The 19110-nt window shown below is 57.8% G+C and overlaps 2 protein-coding genes across 2 annotated transcripts in view; one reads left to right on the forward strand and one right to left on the reverse strand.

Moving 5' to 3' along the window:
- Positions 1-3287, reverse strand: part of LOC308637892 (uncharacterized protein C16orf74 homolog) — a gene marked incomplete at its 5' end in the record, with an annotated part of 34131 nt that extends 30844 nt beyond the window's left edge. The window contains 3 exons of the mRNA XM_081274734.1: positions 2774-2856; positions 2944-3190; positions 3281-3287. Coding sequence (XP_081130860.1) covers positions 2774-2856; positions 2944-3190; positions 3281-3287 — 337 coding nt within the window. The remainder of the gene's footprint in view (positions 1-2773; positions 2857-2943; positions 3191-3280) is intronic.
- The window catches only part of COX4I1 (cytochrome c oxidase subunit 4I1), a 327664-nt gene that overhangs the window by 287615 nt on the left and 20939 nt on the right, over positions 1-19110 (forward strand). The window lies entirely within an intron of this gene.

Below are 19110 nucleotides of genomic sequence, written 5' to 3' on the forward strand. Positions count from 1 at the left end.
CTGAACGTGGCTACCCTAGCAGAGGTGGGTTCTGACGTCTGGGTGGCCCAAAGAAGAAACTGGATGCTCAGGAGGGAAAGTGACAGATGGCAGTCAGACTGGAGCTCCACCTGGCTTGGTCTCTGCAGAGCCACCTCCCAGATGAAATCAGAACAGGCCTACAGAGGTCGTGAGTCACCTAGCCCCACCTCCTTAACAAAGACCTTCTTCAAGGACCAGAGGGTGGGGGAAGAGTCAGGGCTGAGGAATGTGTTAAAGCCTAGGTGGGTGGACTTGGTAGGCAGAGACGGTTCCATGCCAGCTGGGGGAGGCTGGCCAGGACCCCACCTGTGGACTCCTGTCCTTGCCACAGACACAGAGAAGGGTGCGGACCACACCTCTGCATCTCGGTTTTCTTTGGAAAAGGCACTTCCTCCTTGCAACGGGATTAGAATCTCTGCAATTCCAGGCCAAGGGCTGTGCTAGGGACAGATGCTGGCACCAGATGCCGCCTCCAGGTCCACAGAGGGCATACCCGATTCTCAACAGGAGGACCTGCAGGAGGCCACGGGCCTCAGGGAGGCTGGCAGCTGCCTGGCCACAGCCTGTCTCCAACAGGAGGAGGGGGCAAGGTGCCCACTGAAACCCTACTGGGGCCTGGGTCTTGGCCTCCCACTGCCCACACCCCTCTGGGCCACTGTGATGGCTCCACGCTTGGGCTGTGCACACCTTTCTGCATGTTGCAGGCCAATGAAAACATAGGTCAGCCAAGGAAGCACATGGACGCAAGAAAAAAGTGTCTTTTGTGCTTTCTGTCTGTGGACTGTGGAGCCACAGTAGACAGGGCACAGGGGAGGAGAGCACTTTTGGAAGTCCGTTACTGCTGGTGGGGAAGGCAGCACAGCTGGGAGGGGCACGGGGCCACATGTTCCGCCTCTGGGTCTGGGGGACATGCGTGTTGGGTGTGAATTACTGTGTGTTGTCCCCCACTGATCTGTGTGAGGTCAGGACACGGAGCTGTCTGTGGGTGGAGTGACCCTGCTGTTAGAATCCTGCCTTGCTCAGTACTTTAGTGGGTCCTGCAGGTTCAGTTCCAGTGGCTGAGATAAGCTCTCCTGGAATGAATGGGACACACCCAGGGATGGAGTGGCTGGGGTGCCAGGGCAAATGGAGCATGCCCATGTGGGGCACATGCACCCTAAGAATCATGCACTGTTGATCTGCACTGTGTGTGTGTGTGTGTGTGTGTGTGTGTGTGGTGCTGGGGAAGGAACCCAGGGCCTTGCACATTCTTAATCTTTCTAGGGTTGGGGCTATAGCTCTGAGGTAGAGCACTTGCCTAGCATGTGCAAGGCCCTGGGCTTGATGCCCATCTGTGAAAAAAAAATACTAAAAATTTTAAAATAGTGCACGTGTGTGTGCACCTGAAGTCATTCCACTGGGGCTTACACCCACTGGTCCACAGGCCTGGCTGGGCCTCTACCATAGACAAGGGCCCTTTCCTGCAGGGCTCCGGGGGAGCCAGGCCTCATGGTGTGGGTCAGTCACTGTACCTGTTCAGGCCTCTGTTTCCCACCTTGAAAGCAGGGATAGGAACAGCATTTGGTCAGGGGTCTGGTGTGAGGGTGAGAGCAGAAACCAGGGTAGCACAGGAAAGTGCCAGGTAAGCACCAAACAGCCCTGATCCAGCCATCAGCCGGAAGCTCCCTTTCACACTGAGGAGGGACCTGACCTCTGCCGGGGGAACCCTCCTCCTGCCTGAGCCCCTCACTGGCCCTCCAGCACCAAGGGCTTCCAGGCAGAGATTAGGCGGGAGCTCTGGCCTCCTTGGGCTGGTGAAGGGATTAGGTCTTTCCATAAATACTCAGCCTCCCTCCCAAGCAGAGGACCAGTACCCAGGGGTGGGGACGCGCCACATGAGGTGGGCGGGGCCTGGACAGGTAAGGGGTTGCTTTCTGTGGTTAGTATAGCCCGGGACAGGGCCTCCTGGAAGTGGGGGGACGGGTATTGGAGACACCAGAGCCTGCTACTCAGGGTGCGTCTCTCTGAACCTCAGTTTCCTCATCCATCAAATGGCTGTCCTTCCACCAAGCCTGCACAATCTCAGAAGTGCCTGGGCAGGGCTGCCTTTCCAGCCCTCTTGGCGGTGCCTCCCGGCTGCTCAGCCTGCGCGCACTGCTGCCTTGATTTCCATCACTGTCTGACAGCCAGAGTTCCCACCGGCCTTTAGACCCCGCCCACCACAGTCCCTGGGGAGCTGCGGGTACCCTTTTAATGAGCGCCTCCCCCCAGTTCCGCCAGAGCTCAGCCAGCCAGGAGAGGTGCGCCTGCGTTCACACTGGTCGCCCTTTGCGGTTGCAAACCTGCTTTGATGCCCTGGGAGCGCAGGGGGCCCCTAAGTGAGGCGGTTCATAAATAATACATTTTGAAATACTCGATAGAGGGGAAATGGTTCCTCCCGAGGCCGCCGGCTCTTTGCCATCTTTCAGGAAAGGCGGTCTGGTCCTTTCCCAAGGAACTCGTGACAGCGCGGGCTGTCAGGTGGAGAGAGGGGCCAGAGGCCGCCACGCGCAGGGACACACCCCCGCCGCTGGTGTAAGTGGCAGCGCGGCCAGAGGGGGCCCAACTTTCCCGAAGCCCAGGTCTCCGCAGCAAAGTCTGCAGGAAGTAGGGGGCGTCCCCACCCTGCCCGGGCCGCGCCCCTCCCACCGCGCGCTCTTGCGGGGCGCGGACCCGGGTCCCAGCGCAGGGATGGGGTGCGCGGGGCAGCGTGGCGCGGGCGCGGAGCACTCACCGCTTCCTGGAGGGCTCACGGCCGAGCCGCGCGGGGCCCGGCACGCTGGTGGCGGCCAGGTTCGGGGGGCGGCGGCAACAAGCCTGCAAGAGACAGCGGCGGGGGGTCATGGCCCGGCCCGCGCTCCCCGGCCGCCGCCTCCGTGCGCACGCCTCCCCGCCCCGCGGCACCTGGAGGGCGGCGCTGACTGCGGCCCGCCCCGCCCCGGCCCGCCGCTGCCCTGGGCGCCGTGATTGCAGCGGCCCGTGGGGCGGAGCGGCCGCCACCGCCTCCCTGGGGAGCCGCCAGGACCCGCCTGCCCGGCGGCCGGCTCCCCGGCCCGCTTCTCCCCGGGGAAAGTTTGGGCCGCAGCCTGGCGGCTCCCCACCGTGCGCCCTTCCCGACTCGCGCGAGCTCCCTGCCGCGCAGCTCCGCAGCCTGGGTGGTAAGAAGGGGCGCCTGCCAGGGTTCCTTGCCCACGCCTTCGCCTGGACTGCGGAAAGGGGAGGGATGCAGAGGGGACACTACCGTCCATCATCCCCCAGCCCCTGAGGACCATCTGTGGCTCATGACCCTTGTAATCATCCCAGTTTGGGGCCGACACTCTGCTCTCCACACAGGCCTCTTCACCGGCCTCTGGGAGTGAACCTGGGAGTGTGGTTGCAGACGAGGGTCGGGTTGTCTGCGGCCCCCCAGGCCTGCAGGCTTTCGATGATGACCCACTGGCACTAGCTGCCCAGTTCCCCCCAGTGTGTGCAGAGGCCCTTCATCCGAGGGTTTCTCAGGAGGCACCCCTTCCCTGGAGGCCTCTGTAGACACTGCCTAGCTAAAAGGAGGGAGAAGAAGGACCCCTAACATGTTTCTCATGTCACTGTCGCAGCCTGTTGTGCCATCCCCACCTAAGCTCTCCACATCCTGTGCTCTGTGTGCATATGGAACTTAGAAGGGGAAACAGAGTCCTAGAGCAGGAAAATGACATTCCTTTGGAGAATGTGGGGAGGGATTGCAGGAAGTGGAGTCAGCATTTCCTAGCCCTGTGTTCTTGCTTTAAGTCACTCCAACAAATAGAAGGGGACAGGGTTAGACAGAATGCTCCTTCCCCACTGTCCCCACCCTCCCGGAAGGGGTGGGAACTGCTGGTGCACGCCTGTAATCCTGCGACTTGGGAGGCTGAGGCAGGGAGATTGTGAGTTCAAAGCCCCCCTCAGCAATTTACTGAGGCCCTAAGCAATTTAGCAAGACCCTGTCCCAAAGTAAATAATAAGAAGGGCTACAGATGTGGCTCAGTGGTGAGGCGGCCCTGGCAGTCCCCAGCACCAAAATAAATAAATAAATAAAGGAGGGGATGGGGTCTGCAGTTGGCCTGTGCCATTGGCCTTCATGTGTCCCCAGGGGTTTCCTGTGCAGAGGAGCTCAGAGACCTGGGGGTGGGGGGTCCTGATGAGCTGAATGTGGGCATTTCAGGGCAAGCATTATGCCCCTGCTGTGTGCTAAGGGCTTCACTGGGCATGGGCTGCTTGGGCTGAGGCCTGGAAGCACAGCTTCTCATGCTGTCTTCTGTAGCCTCCCAGCCCTGCTCTCCCCGGGGCTCCTGCATAGGATTCATATTTGTCTCCCCCTGCACTGCTGGTTCTTGACTTTCTCCCGGGGGCTCCTGGTGCCAGAGTCCCCAAGAGTTCCTGGGCCCCTGGAAGTGCACCACTGCTCATAGTTCCTGGGTGGCCAAGGGTCCTGTATCCAGTTCTTCTTCAGAAGAGCTATGGGCAGGGTTGCTCTGAACTGTGTCCTCTGCTGGTGGCAAGGGAGATATGAGGAAGCCCCTGGGGACCAGGCACAGTCCCTGCGCTGTTCTTGTTCCAGAAGGGCAGGAAAGGATGAGGAGGACATTTCTGCAGCAGAAAAGCCCTGAGCAGGCTGAATGCTCAGAGCGCAGAGCTTTGCCCTCGGGGGAGGGTGTCCAGCTCCTCATAGGAGAGAAGGGGCCCATTCATTCCCCCCAGTAAGGACTGAGCACCAGCTCTGTGAGGGTCCCCGAGGGCATACTGTTTTCCCAGGTGGCGCGTGGCCTTCTGGCTCTGCCTGGCTCTAGTCCTGGGCTCTCCTAGCAGCCCCCAGTCCTGCTGGAGAAGGGCATGCACTTCAGAGGAGCAGGAGTGTGTTTTGCCACCTGCATGGTGTTGAGCCAGGAAGGAAAGCTTGAGACTCATCTGCCCCCTCTGCTTCTGGAGGCTTGGGGTTTGTGCCACAGCACAGGGCTCCAGGTGGGCCCTACCACTTTGGGTCCCATCCTCACCTGAGCACTGAGGGACACTGAGCTTCTCTGGCCCCTACCCACCAGGTACTGGTAGCTCCATCCCGCAGAGTTGAAACAATCAAGAACATCTCCAGGCATTGCCAGGGTCCTTTGGTTAAGAACCCACCAGTATTTTTCAGGGGTTCCCAGTCCTGGCTGTATACCAGAATCCCCTGGGGAGCTTAAAACCAATAAATGAAAATGAATCAGATCGCTCAGGTCCTGGTCTTGCTCCAGGGGTGGACTTAATTGTTCCAGGCAGGTCCCAGGCCCAGGTTTGCAAAACCTTCCAGGTGAGCCAGGTATGGCAGTACACACCTGACATCTCAGCACTCAGAAGCCGGAGGCAGGAGGATCACAAGTTCCAGGCCGGCCTGGGCAACTTAGAAAATAAAAATGAAAGAGAAAGCGCTGGGGTGCTGCTGGGGGTGCAGCACTAGCCTTGCGTGGGCCCAGCTCTGGATTCCTTCCCCAGCACCTCGAAAGAAAAAAATAAAATCCCGGCTGATGCTGACAGTCTGCTGTGCCCGAGATCAGAGGGTTCAGCCTCAAGAGCCTACCTGGGCTTCGCTCCCGGCAGCTCCCTGCGGCTGCGGCTGGGAATCATGTTGGAGTAAGTGTGGGTATGTGTGTGTAGCCGTCCATCCGGAGGGCCACAGGAGCGCCCACCCTGGGGAACATGGCCTGCTCTTGAAGTGTGGTGGTGGTGCTGCTGCTTGTAGGGCCCATGAGCTCTGGGAGGAGGGTGGCCTCACTTGCCCACCCTTGGAACAGCCACAGGGAGGCTGAGAGCAGCCTGAGGGGAAGCCTGCGAGCCACCGCCCTGGAGCCCAGGCCAGTGCTGCCCCTGCACTAGATCAGAATCCGCTGGAGTCTAGGGCCAGGGGTTCCTCAAGCATGGCCCTGTGAAGTCGGGCCTCTGAGCATGCCCTCTGTCCCCAGCCCCGAAGCTCCCCCCCAACCAGTGCAGGGCTACAGAGGAAGCAGAAGAGGACCCATTGGGCAACAGCTCCCTCCCCTCGGGGATTAGGGGCTCAGGCAGTGACCTCCTATGGTGACTCCTCAAGTTCCAAACTCACTGAGCAGGGACCCTGTACCAGGCAGACCCTGCTCTCGAGGACATCAGAGCCGAGAACAAAAGAGTCTGAGACATTAGAGAGGGAAGGACTGAAGTCCTAGGTCAGGGCACAGCTCAGGGCAGAAAGGGACCCTCCCACTCCCTGAAATGACCTTCCTGCTGCTTCCCTCCACCCAGGTGGTCCCTGCCACCTTTGTAGTTACGAGCAAGTGTCCTCTGCCAGTTTGGAGCCACATCCTGTGGGTAGCCAGTCCCTTGGGCCAGGGGCCCTGTCTCCTGAGAGCAGGCAACCCTCAAGTCCTTGTGCTCGGCCACCGTTGAGCACTTAGCATCTGGGGTGGAGCCGGCACCAGGTGTGCATCCACAGATGTCACAGACGCACGGAGGTGTGCGTGAGAGAAAGCAGGACCGCAAGTCCTCGGGTCCCCGGGGGCCAGGAAAGCAGATGCAGCCCAAGTGGAGAAGCAGATGCCAGGGCCCGTTCCCAGAGGAGACCATCTGCCAAGTGCCAAGCAGCGGCTGCCCGGGAAGCCGCAGGAAGCGGCTCTGTGTGGCTTTTGTGCCCAGGAAGGGGAGGCTGGTCCCATCTGTGTGGCCCCACTCTGTGCCTCCACAGTTTCCAGTGCCATAAAGTAGCAGGGTAGATGCTGAAGCGGGGGCTTCCCATGGGGGGAGGGGGACTGCACAGAAGAGGGACCATGCTGAGGGAAGAGGAGGGACAGATGTGCAGGTCATGGACCCTTCAGGACAGGCCCTGGCCCAGCCTATCCCAGCTCAGAACAGTCTCTGTCTCCAGTGTCAGCAATGTGTGAAGAGCAGGGGCCCCGTGAGAGTGAGAAGCTCTGGTCCTCCTGGGCCACCCACCCTGGTTCCACCTCCCATGTCCAGGAGTGCCACCGACTCACACCCACTTTAGAGGGATTTGGACACAGAGGAGTCCCCATCATTTCTGGGAGGGATCACAGAGGATGGAGCTGGGGGAGACCATCTGTCCATTCACAGCCCCAGTAGTTTCCACGGCATGTCCACTGAGTGTGGTGGCAGGTTAAAGAGGGCTGACCGTCCTCCATTCCTCTCCCCATCCAATGGCCAGGCTGATTCCCTGCTGCGGAATGTGGGCTGGCCCCAGGATGAGTAGCAATGGAATGGCACAGAAATGGCACTTTGTAGTTCCAGAACTGAGCCTTCGGAATCCTGGGGGCTTCTGCATCCTGTCCTTGAATGCTTGCTCTTGTGTGCCCCAAGTTCATGTTGACAGCCCATCCCCCCGTGCAGTGTGTGCCGAGGAGGGCTTCAGTGAGGAGCCCTGCCTTTGCGCAGTTAGTGAAAGAGGCTCCAGGGAGCTCCTTCCTCCTCCTGCTGTGGGAAGACCCGGGGAAGGTGCCATCTTGGAAGCAGAGCAAACCCTCATCAGACTCTGAATCTGCTGGTCCCTGGATCTTGGACTTCCGGCGTTTTTGTTGTTTATAAAGTACCCAGTGTAATTATTTTGTTACCACAGCCCGAACAGAGTGAGAGAAGAGGCTCCTTCTTGGGACCCAGCTGCCATGCTGAGGGGTGCCTAAGCCGCTGGGAGCACTCCGCCTGAGCTCCCAGCTGACGACAGTCATCGAGTCTACCATGCGGGTGTGCCAGCGGCCACTGCAGCCCAAGAGGGCATCCCATGACAGCAGGTCCTGCCAGTGCGAGGAGCTGCCGAAGAACCACTGGCCAAGACTGGGCAGCCGCAGGACTGGGAGGAAATGGCTGTGGTTCCAAGCTACAAAGTCTTGGGACATTTGCTACACAGCAAAAGACAGTTGGGACAGCTCCTCTGGGTGCCAGGCAAAGATGCGTTCCAAGTTAGTGCTTTCATTAAACGTTGTTAAATCCAAACAAGTTAGGGTTACCAAGTGGTTTTAACGGCAGCTGGATTCTCCCTGCACTGGGGGTGAGCCCAGGGCCTCACACATGCTGAGCAAGGGCTCAGCACTGAGCTATATCTCCAGAGCCCTTTTTATTTTTATCTTGCGACAGGGTCTCACTGGGTTCCCCAGGCTGGCCTTGAACTTTCAGTTCTCCTGCCTCAGCCTCTCGAGTATCTGGGATTGCACAAGGAAACGTACCCTTCGTGTTTATCACCCAACTGGAGTAATCCAAGAATCTGCTCTATGTCCTTGAGGTCTTTCCCTTAGAGATGTGGTGTCCCTGTGGGGCCAGGAGAATCTGAAACAGCATCTGCTGGACTCATCAGGTCGGCGAAGCAAGCCTCCCTTAGCCACCCAGGAGCAGCCGTGGGGAGAGAAGCAGCAGGGTCTGGGATCCACTGACCTGGGCCCAGCCATGGTGAGCCCCTCATGGGAGGTGTGGCCTTGAGAAAGTCACTGTCTCTCAGAGTCTTGGTGTTCCACCTGAGATGAGGGGAGGTGCACTGGTCCCCAGGATGGAGTGAGGGTGAATAGTGAGCGAGAGGCCAGCACCGTGGGTCAGAGCCCAGACCACGCAGGGGCACCGGCGTCCAGCTCCTCGAGCCCCACCCACTGATGGACTCGGAGGCAGCGCTGCTCGACCCTGCAGAGGAGCGCCTCACTCTGCTGCTCTGAGGCACAGGTCGTGGGCCCGGGTTCCTGCCCAGCATCTGGGTTCCTGCCCCAGGAGCGCCCAGGCCATTGCACCCCACAGAAAAAACAGCAACAGCGGAAGTCACAGGAACTGACGGCCACTCCCTCAAAATAGAGCTAGTCAGATGGCGCCATGAGAAAAGGTAGCCGAGCCCAGCTTGGAGTTATTGGAGTCAGCGCCCATACATCACATCTTGGATGAAGGACCTCTGGGGCCCTGAGGCGAGCAGCCGGGAGGGGAGGTGGTGCTGGAAGAGATCAGGAGGGGGCCCGAAAGAGGAAGAGCCAAAAAGCAGAAGCAGAGCTGCGTGGTGGGAGGGGACAGAAAGGCCACAGGCCTGCATGGCAGTCACCCCCTCCCACAGAGGGGCAAGGCTGGGGAGGGAGGGCCAGCTGACCACGTCCCCTGTGAGTCCCGCACATCTGGAGCTCCAGCCACGCTGGACACATCTGTTCCTCCTCAGCACCTGCATCCTGCCCATCTCCTGCCAGTGTGGCAGTCTGGAGGGGACAGGAGCCCTCTGCCATCAGAGTTTGCAGGCCAGCAGAAAGGGGGAATGGTGGCAAGATCAGCCTGCAGAAACCAGGCAGGTGATGGAGTGTGGGCAGCACCCAGCAGGCAGGTCAGCGGTGGCCCGGCAGCCAGCAGGCTCAGGCATGTGGACACTGCTGCAGCCGGGGTGGGGGCGTGGAGCCCGGAGGTACCTGGAAGCCACTCTGTTCTGGGAGAGTGCGGGTGGGGGTGGGGCAGAGAAATCAGTCTGGGCTGGGGTTGTGGGGGAGAGGACAGCACCTGGGCCAAGCTCTCCAGGAGCCCATCAACCTGCCCCAGAGCTGCAGGGAAAGCAAACCACAAGAACCCGGAGAGGGCCCTGCAGCCAGGAGAGGCAATGAGGAGACCTCGGGCACTCTCTGGAAGGCAGGCGGACTGCACTCCCCTGTGCACAGAGCATCCCTGGAAGGTTCCAGCTGTGAGAAAGGCAGCGGCCCCAGAGGTCCTGGCCACGCTGCCCTGCCCTTTCCTTCTGAAACAAGGATCATGAGAACTGTCACCTGGGGAAAAGTTAAATAAGCAACGGCAGGCAGAAGCGAGGACAGTGTGTGTGAAGACTGGGAAAGGTGTGCCTCACCAAATTTGGTCCTGGTGACAGTTTCAGGACGTTTGAAAGCCATGCAAGCTTAGCTGGTGAGCGGGCGTTCCCGAGAGTGCACCCGTGTCCTGCCTCAGCCATGGCGACAGCTCAGTCACGTTTCGCTGAACACTGCTATTTCAAAGGGAAGACCCACGACATTGTTTTTCAAATGTTCAGAACAAACCATTCAATGATGGTTTAGGTGGGATTCTTCCAAGCTCACTGGCCCTGGGGTGGGACCGCCCAAGCAAAACATTTGGAGGCCCCAGCCTGGCTGGGGTGAGGCCAGGGTGTGGGAGGGTGAAGTGGGAGTGCATCTCAGATGGGCATGTGGGACGGGATTGGTGGCCACTGGATGTGGCAGGGGAGGGAGGAATTGAGGACAGCTGCAAGATTTCAGCCCACAGAGGTTTGGTTTGTTGAATTAATTTTCATATCACCCAAATGGGGAAATAGTGGGTCTGGGAACCACGTTGACAAAGATGGGTGCCCCAAGGATGGGTGCCCCAAGGATGGGTGCCCCATGAGCTGAGGAGCCAGGGGCTTGTGAGCAACAGGCAGGAGAATGATGTTACCCGTCACACACTGAGGTGTCCAGTCATGTCATCTATTCAAGGGCACACCCTCACCTGTTCACACCTTGACAGGAAGCCAGGAGGCAGAGAGGGGCATAGATGACCAAAGCCAAGGTCAGAGGCCACCCACATCCGGGCAGGAGCTGACCCCTCCCCTTGGCCGTCCCTTACAGGTACTGTGGGTGCAGGCCCAGCATGGCAGGTGGAGCCGTCTGATGGGGATGGAGGCAGCTGGGGGTGAGTGGGCTCAGGGGAGGAGCTGAGGACACAGCCAGAGCTGAGGAGGAGTCCAGCACCAGAAGAGGACAGAGAGCTTAGAAAGGAGACTCAGGACCCACAGGTGTGGCTTCTGGGGACTGCAGAGGACAGACCAATGGTCCTGCGTGCCCAGTAGCTGGAGGATGTCTGTGCACCTGTGCAGCCCAGGTTGGTCACCGCTTGTCATGAAGAAGGGACTAATGCCATTCTGAGGCATCATGTCCTAAGGCCATGAGGGTGTGCAGGAGACCATGCTCAGCTCTGTCTGGCAAACCAGTGGGCAGACTTGCAGCAGTCCAGTTCTCTGTGAAAGCCCAGCTCAGTGAAGAGGGCAGCTTCAAAGCCGCCCTTCCTCAGGCACCAAAGTAGGCACTGCAGGGAGCAGGCCCTGCCCGAGCCTGCCCAGGCACTGTGCCCAGGGCCCAAGCACAGCCCTGGCATTCTGTCCTGGGAACTCTGGGGCAGGCAGGCGGCTGGCTCAACCTTCTGCAGAGGGGTCCTGGCCCTGGTGAGCTTTGGGTGAGCTTCAGGGTCAGCAACAGAGGAGGGGGCATCACATGGAGGGCCAGGGTGCTTGCCTCCAGTCCCTAGGGGTCTGAGCTGTCCCATAGCATGTTACCTCCCTGTGGGACGAGGGGCACTCTGCAGGCCTGTGCAGAGGAGGCTGCCGGGAGTGCTCAGCCCACTTCCTGCAGCAGGGGAAGAGGAAGGAGGGGTGTCAGGAGTGCTCCTCAGGCACGGGCCTCTGTGTCAGGGCCGGGGATGGGCCGAGGGCTCCAGGGCTTCATGGTTCTTCTGTCACGTCTGGTCACTCACACATGCACTCATCTGTCCACCATCCCTGCGTCAAGGAAGCTTTCCTGAGTGCCGATCCTGAGGCACCAGGCCAACTAGGCCCCAGACCAACAGAAAGCTAGTTCGAGTCACAGGTGCCATTTAGGATTTCCTAGTAGCCACATTAAAAAAGGGAAAAAAGTAAAAATTCTCTGTAATAAGATCTTCATTTAACCCAACTTACCCAAAGATTACCATTTCAATGTGTCATCAGTATTGAATTATTAATAGGATAGTTGACATTCTTTTGTCCTAAGACTTCAAAAACTGGCATGTATTTTACATGTTCATCTCCCAGCTATTGAGAGGCTGAGGCAGAGGTTCATGAGTTGGAGGTCAGCCTGGCAACTTAATGAGACCCTGTTTCAAAATAAAAAAAGATCTGGGGATCCCAGTGGTAAGTGTCCCTGGGTACTGTGCCCAGAAACACACACACACACACACACACACGCACACACATACCCCAAATACATTTCTGGGTGGGTGGCTGGTGGCTGCCAACCTGCAGAACTAGGGATCCAGGCCATGGTCACAGCCCGACCCTCCCCACAGGCAGGCAGACGGGCGCCAGCTGGGGATACCAGCCAGGCTTGGTGAGTCCCCAGGGATGCAGAGCAGAGGTGGGTCTGGAGTCTTCCACTCGGGTGGGCCTCAGACCTCACTTTGTCACTGGTAGGTGCCCAGGCCCCTGGCCAGTAGCTGTGCTTGTAAGCATGATGAACTGACCAGGAGGAGAGGCCACCCTGTGCCTACTGCCTGGCAGAATGGAAGCCATGGTCCTGGGAAGAGAATGGGGGTGGATCTGCTGAAACTCTTGCATTCTACTCATGGAGCAGAAAGGGGCAGCTCTTGGGACCACCTGGCAGCATCTGGGAGCTCACCCCCCTGGGGCCTGGCAACCTTTCTAAAGGTCCACATCTCCTGGGACTCCCCTCATGGGGGCCAAGGGTGGGCCTGGGGGGCTCCCACAGCAGTGTCTGCAGAATGTTGAAATTGGAACCAAATGCTCACCCACGAGCTACGTGGCAGGGACCACGCCACAGCCAGGACTGAGGAGCTGGCCCAGGAGTACCGGTGGGAAACCGCCAAGGCCGTCAGGCAGAGAGCGGGGTCAGTAGGCCGTCCAGCAGCAGATGTGCCTAACAATGCAGGGCTGCCTGAGAGCACGCCAAGGCCTCAGAGGAGGGCCAGGGAGAAGGTGGGGTCAGCGCGGAGGACCAAGGGGTCTCATCACAATGTTTTCTCTCTTAAAAAATTTAAGAAAATCAGCAAATGGCTGAATTTGGGGGAAGTAAATGGGTGCCTGTTAAAGTATTCTCTGTATTTTTCTATCCTTTAAATATTTTATGATAAAAAATTAAGACTGGGTATCGTGGTGCACGCCTGTAATCCCAGTGGCTTGGGGGGCTGAGACAGGAGGATTGCAAGTTCAAAGCCAGCCTCAGCAAATAGTGAGGCACTAAGCAAATCGGTGAGACCCTATCTCTAAATACAAAATAGGGCTGGGGATGTGGCTCAGTGATCAAGTGCCCGTGAGTTCAATCCCTGGTACAAATAAATAAATAAATAAATAAATAAAATAAAAATCAAAACCCCTCTGAGTGGAGAAACCAAATCAATGTATGGCCTTGAGAAAGTCACCTGAATTCTGTGCTTCAGCGTCCACCTCTGAGAGACAGGGTACAGCAGCACTGGGTTGGTGCGGACAGAAACGTGGCCGTGTCCGGAGATGGAAGCCCCTGACCACCAGTGGTCTAAAGATTCACTGAGAGCTTACTGAGTGCCAGAAGCAACATACTCAGCGAGTCACAACGACAGTCAACTCTGTCCCCACCGAGGCACAGAGCCGCCAGTTGCCGGAGTCGCCCCTGGTGAAGGGGTGGAAGTGGGACCTGCGCCCAGCGGTCAGTGTGCAGTTTGCATGTCCCCTTCTGTGCACTGCACGGCGGCCAATGCTCACCTCCTCCCTTTTTTGGAGACTAAGAATCATTCTTGAAGTTTGCAGGAGCCAAACCGCCCACCAGCACTTGGTGCCCAGGCAGCCCCTTGAGAGGCAGGTGTGGCCTGCTCTGGCTGCTGGCAACACACAGCTGGCCCTCTCCCCAACATGTACAGAGGCTGCTGGAAGAAGGGGCCGCCCGCTGACTGGGGTGCCCCGAGCACATGGAGCCCAGCCAGCTTATTGAAGGAGCTGAGCACTTTGCAACCAGCAGCCCCAGGGTGTGCCTCTGCCATCCAGACCTCTGACAAGGTGGACAAGTTCTGCCCTGGGTTTGTCCTGGCCACATGCACAGCGAGCTCAGCGCTGAGGGCCCTGGTTAAGGAGGACCAGGCTCACGCCCGCTGCGGCAGCTCCCAAGAGCCCCCTGCTCAGACGGTCTCCAGAAGCAGAAGAGTCGTGCAAGGAGGGAACACTGCCCCTCCATGCCCTCCAGCCAGAGCCAGCGGTTGGCCTTCTCTCCAGGCGACATTCCAGGCCACGGCCGGGCCAGGACCAGTAGAACAGCCTTGGCTTTCTCCAGCACAGACTTCTACAGTAAAGACACCCAACAGGAGCCCACATACGGCTGCTGGAGAGCAAAGGTGACGCTTCGCATTCACCAGGAAGAGGTACAAAGCACTGGCTCCTGAGCACCAGGGTGGAATCCAACACTGGGGAGGCTGAGCGGAGGCCAAGAGGGGCCTCCCCCTGCTCCCATGACGCCCCTCCCAGTCCCCAGTGGCCTCCTCCTAGGACAGGAGATCACTGGCTGTCTTGCACCCCAGGGACCTCGCTCAGGTCCAGCTCAGCCGCTCTCTCTTCTGGGGTGGCCATCTGGGCATGGCTCTCCCTGTCCCCTCCTGGCCGGCTCTTTTCTAACTGCCCCTTTGGACTAAATGCCTGGCCTCTGTAGGGACGGGAAATTTCCCTTCCTAAGCTCAAGCCTGTGATCACCCTGGGGCTCTTGGAACCTTTAGTCCTTCACTTCCCAGGCCTGGAGTCTGGCCCGGGGTAGGAGGGATTGGCCAACTGCAGTCCACGCAGGTGGCAACAGCCAGGAGGCGGAGGGAGTCAAACCAACCAACTGGGAGGAGGGACAGAGGCACTTCCTGGGAGTCTGTCGTGGGGAAGGCGTTGTGGGCATTTTGGGGTCCTGGGATGACACTGGAGTCAGCTGTGGGACTTTCAGGAGAGGGTCTCTGAATAGCAGCAGCGAAGTCAAGCTGTCTCAGACGGTGTGTTCCCCGAGTTTGGGGGGGTCATGCCTGGCTGACCACCAAACTGGATTTCCCAGAGCAGATCTGATAATCACTGGGGCTCTTTGCAACCCGAGAGTCAAATGTGCCTCCTTGGACATGGTTCTCTCTGTCCAACTAGGGTCAGGTGGGCTGAGTCCTGGGAAGGGAGATGGGCTGGAGTCCACCTGAGGGTGTGCCCAGAGTTGCCCGTGCAGTTCCCTCTTCTGCTCCTGGAGACTATCTGTGCAGGGAGAGCCACAGCTGACCTGTCCGGGTGTTGGGAGGTCTTGACCTGGCCATGGCTCTGTGTGGAGAGTGGACCACATGAGTAGCTGTAATCTCAGCTCCGTACTTGGCCAGTGGGCCTCTCCCTCCCCCTTAGATAGGAAGCAGGGTTCCTCCTGATGGGCTGTCCCCTTCTGGGGCTGGTCAAAAATGTACACTCCCAGTCCTGGGGTCTGGAGCGAGGCTGGTGGACTGTGTTGGATAAATGCCCCATTGTGGTCAGCTGGGGTGGCCAGTGGTTTCCTGGAGATACCGGACAGGGTGAGAGGTGGGTGAGCCTGGTAGGTGGTGGGAGGGGAGAGCTCCTAACTAACCCCAGCCCCCTGTTTGCTGTTATCCTAGGTCACTGGTCCAGAGATAAGAGAGACCTATGTGTCCTTAGTTCACTGGAACACTTCTGAGGTGCACTTGTGGAGCCGGCACAGCGAGCACCCCACTTCCACAGTGTGGGGTCTCGGGGTCCTGCCTGCTCTGGATGCTCAGTCACGGGAGACATGGGGCCATGTGGAATGACGAGACATGTCGGCTGTGACCCCGTTCCCCAGGCTGGCCTACCACCAGTGCTTTCCTGTGCCGAGTGGCCAGCAACAGGGGACAGAGGGAGCAGATGGCGGAGCCAGGAGAGCAGCAGCTGAGGCAGGAGGGCTTTGGTCCCTCCCAGATCATCTCCTAACTAGCTGACCTCCACCTGGAATCCCACAGGCTGGGCCTCCCTGGCCACCCCTGCCTGGGACCCTTCTCTCCAGGCACCCTTCCTCCCCACCTCCTCCAGGGCTAGTCCTGCAGGGGAACTCCAGCCCCCACCCATCTGCGTGGGGCTCTGAGCTCCTTCCACGTGGCCACACCGTGCGGCTGGCGGCTCACTCCTCTTTGGCCAGTGACCCAAGCACAGGTCCAGAGGGCAGGGGAAGGAAGAGGGAGTTTGTCAGTCTGGAGAAGAAGGACCAGTGGGAGCACTCAGGCCCAGGCTCCCGGGAAATCCAGAGTGGAGGGGCCATCAGCTTCCTAAGCTAGGTCCAGCAACAGGCTGGTGTGTGCCCACTCATCACACTCCCTCCTGTAGACCTGCTTCGCGCTGGACACCCTGGGCACCACATGCATGATCGTGTATCAGGTAAACAAGAAAATTCACAACACTAGATAGCCTACAAACTGTGGATTGGGGTTCAGAATTTATAGTTCTGTTCTCCTCTGGGCCCGCTGGCATAAACAAAGTTTGGAGTTCTCCCTTCCTAGTGCTGCCTGCTGCTTCTGGCCAGTCTGTTTCCGCAACAAAACACGTGGGTATTCATACTGGACAGGAGTCTTCTGCAGGGTAATTGTATCACAAACATCTTATCTCACTGTGTGATTCCCCTTTTCCTTTTAACCTTCCCAATTGTTTAAATATATTTTTTTAGTTGTAGATGTATACAATACCTTTATTTTATTTATTTATTTTTATGTGGTGCTGAGGATCAAAACCAGCACCTCACATGTGCCAGGTGAGCACTCTACTGCTGAGCTACAACCCCAGCCAGTAATTGTTTTTTTTTTTTTTTTAAAGCAATATTTCTTAATTTTAATGTAACACGTGTTACCTTAATGTGTCCTGGGTTCACGGATATATCCTCTTGTTCCCTAGAAGCACTCCGCAAGAATCCATGAGATACCGCTACCCACCACTAGAATGGCTGACACTGAAGACAAGCCAGGTCCACTGGCACCTACCTGTAATCCGGGCTACTCCACTGGGGAGGCTGAGGCAGAAGGATCACAGGTTCAAGGTTACCCTCAGCAACTTAAGAGACCCTGTCTCAAAATAAATAAAAAGGGCTGGGGGTGTGGCTCAGTGTGGAACACCCTGGTGTCATCCCTGGTACTGGGAGGAAGAGAAGGCGAGGTGAGGTGGAGGCACCAGGTAACTCCAGCAATGCCCACGTTAGCCGAGAGCTGGTGCTCACGGTGGACAGACTGAGGAACACAGCAGAGATGGGTGGACACGGCGCCTCAGAACAGGGCGGGCTGTACACACACAGGCTTGGACATGCAGGCCGCCCTCTGTGCTCACTCAGGGGACTCTGAGCCCTCGGACACTTGGGATTCGTATCCTTTTCCCAGTATCCTTCAATAGGTGTCCTACCAAACAAACCAACAACCTCTGCCGGGCTGGGATGTGGCCCAGAGGCAGAGCGCTTGCCCTGCCTGCCCGAGGCCCTGGGTTCAATTCCCAGCTGGGATGCTGACCACAGGAAACAAACAGAGCTGAGGACCCTGGGTTCTGGAAATGAAGTGTCTGAATGACTCAGAAAACGTGAATCACAGTCTCACACATGAAGGTGCTCCGTGCTCTCTTTCAAGGAATGAAAGCCCAAGGCTTCAGGACTCAGAAATGCAGATGGCCCCTGGAAGCTGGTGGTCAGGATTCCCAGGAGATGGGGCTTCAGAGGATTTTGCTTCTTCAGCTTATACCTGTTAAAAACAGGTGAACAAACAAACAAAACTCAATAAAACACGACCTTTGTACAGAGACAAAGCTGTTTTCAAGGAGACAGATGGATGCTGTGTCGCTGGGGCTCTTCCTGCACACACAGGACGAGGACAGGGCCCTGGAGTCATGGCTGCAAAGTGGCCCATGAAGGGAAAGGACACAGCAGGTGGGAGGAGACCTTTCTGAAGCTTGAAGCGAGCTGCTCCGTTCTGGGCATCTGAAATTCTTCACAGTGAAGCCGGAGCTCTGGCCAAGGTCAGTTACTTCAAGGGTGGCCTGAACCCACCTGCCTCGACGTGGCTTGGCAAGGCCCTGAGTCTGGGAGCCAGTGCTCTGGGCTGAGCCTGGGAATCTGCCTCACTCAGCGCAAGCGTCTCTCACCCCAGGCCTTCTCTGCAAGGCTAGATGACCCCACAGGTTACTTCTCTTCCTTACCTTGTCTTAGTGAAGGAGGAGGGACCGGAGGAAGGAGGGACAGAGGAAGGGGGTGGAGAAGGGGGGCAAGAGGGTAGAGGGAAGGGAGGAGGGATGACAGGAGGGTGGAAGGACTGAAGGGGCAGGGGCGGGAGGCTGGAGGGGCTCTGAGTTTCCATGTTCTCCACTGGTTTGTATCAAGAAGGGAAATGTAGGGAGGCTGAGTGCGAGGCCAGCCCTCCCTTGGTACTGATGTTTCAGGTTTTAGTTGCTTTTTCTTCCACACTTGCCACTGGATGTCACTGAGTAAGCACCTCAGTGTTTATTCTGGTCAATGAAATGTCCCAGAATTATTGTGGAAATAATTAGTAGTGAAGAACTTTTTCACTTTTTCTTTCTTTTTTGGACTGGGGATTCAACCCAGGGGTGATCCACCATTTGAGCAACCTCCCCAGCCTTTCTTGTTTTGGCCTAGAACTTGCGATCCTCCTGCCTCAACCTCCTGAGTCCCAGGGCTGACAGGCCTGTGCCACCATGCCTGGCTGGAAGGGTATTTTAAAACTCAGTTCTCTTCACTAAAGTTGCTCAAGCTGTGCCCAGGGTGTGGAGACCGAAGCCTCCAGCCGTTCTTGGGTTTCACAATTGTGTTCGAGTATCTGATGCTTCCTTTTGGAAATTTAAGCCTGACTCAGTCACAAAGGGAACCAGGGACCAGATACGTGATTTAGGCCTAAGTCCAACCCAGAGGATGGCATGTACTCCTCTTGGGAGGTTGGAGGAAAGGAAAATGCTACAAGAAGTGACACCTTGAAGGGCTTCCAGACCCGCCTGTGGGCCTTGATGCCACTGCACCAGTGTCCTGGCCCTGAGCTGGCCACAGCACAGACCGGCTTTAGTGCAGGGAGACAGCCTCTGACCCAGAGCTGCAGGGACCCCTTCTCCTTCCTGGGACACAGAGGCCCACTTGGAACTCCAGTGGGGTGGCCGCAGGAGAGAGGAAGGTAGGGACTCCCGCACCCCACACTTTCCTTCTAGGACCACTGGAGAAGGTCAGCTGAGAGGCTAAGCACAAAGGCAGGCACGGCGGGGCACCCTGTCGCCCAGTGACACGGGAGACTGAGGCAGGAGGAGTCCAAGCTCAAGGCCAGCCTCAGCCCCTCAGGGAGACCCTATATCAAAATTTGAAAAAAAAAAAAAAG

Source organism: Spermophilus citellus (genome assembly GCF_964194105.1).
Source record: "Spermophilus citellus genome assembly, chromosome: 18".
NCBI classification, from domain to species: Eukaryota; Metazoa; Chordata; class Mammalia; order Rodentia; family Sciuridae; genus Spermophilus; species Spermophilus citellus.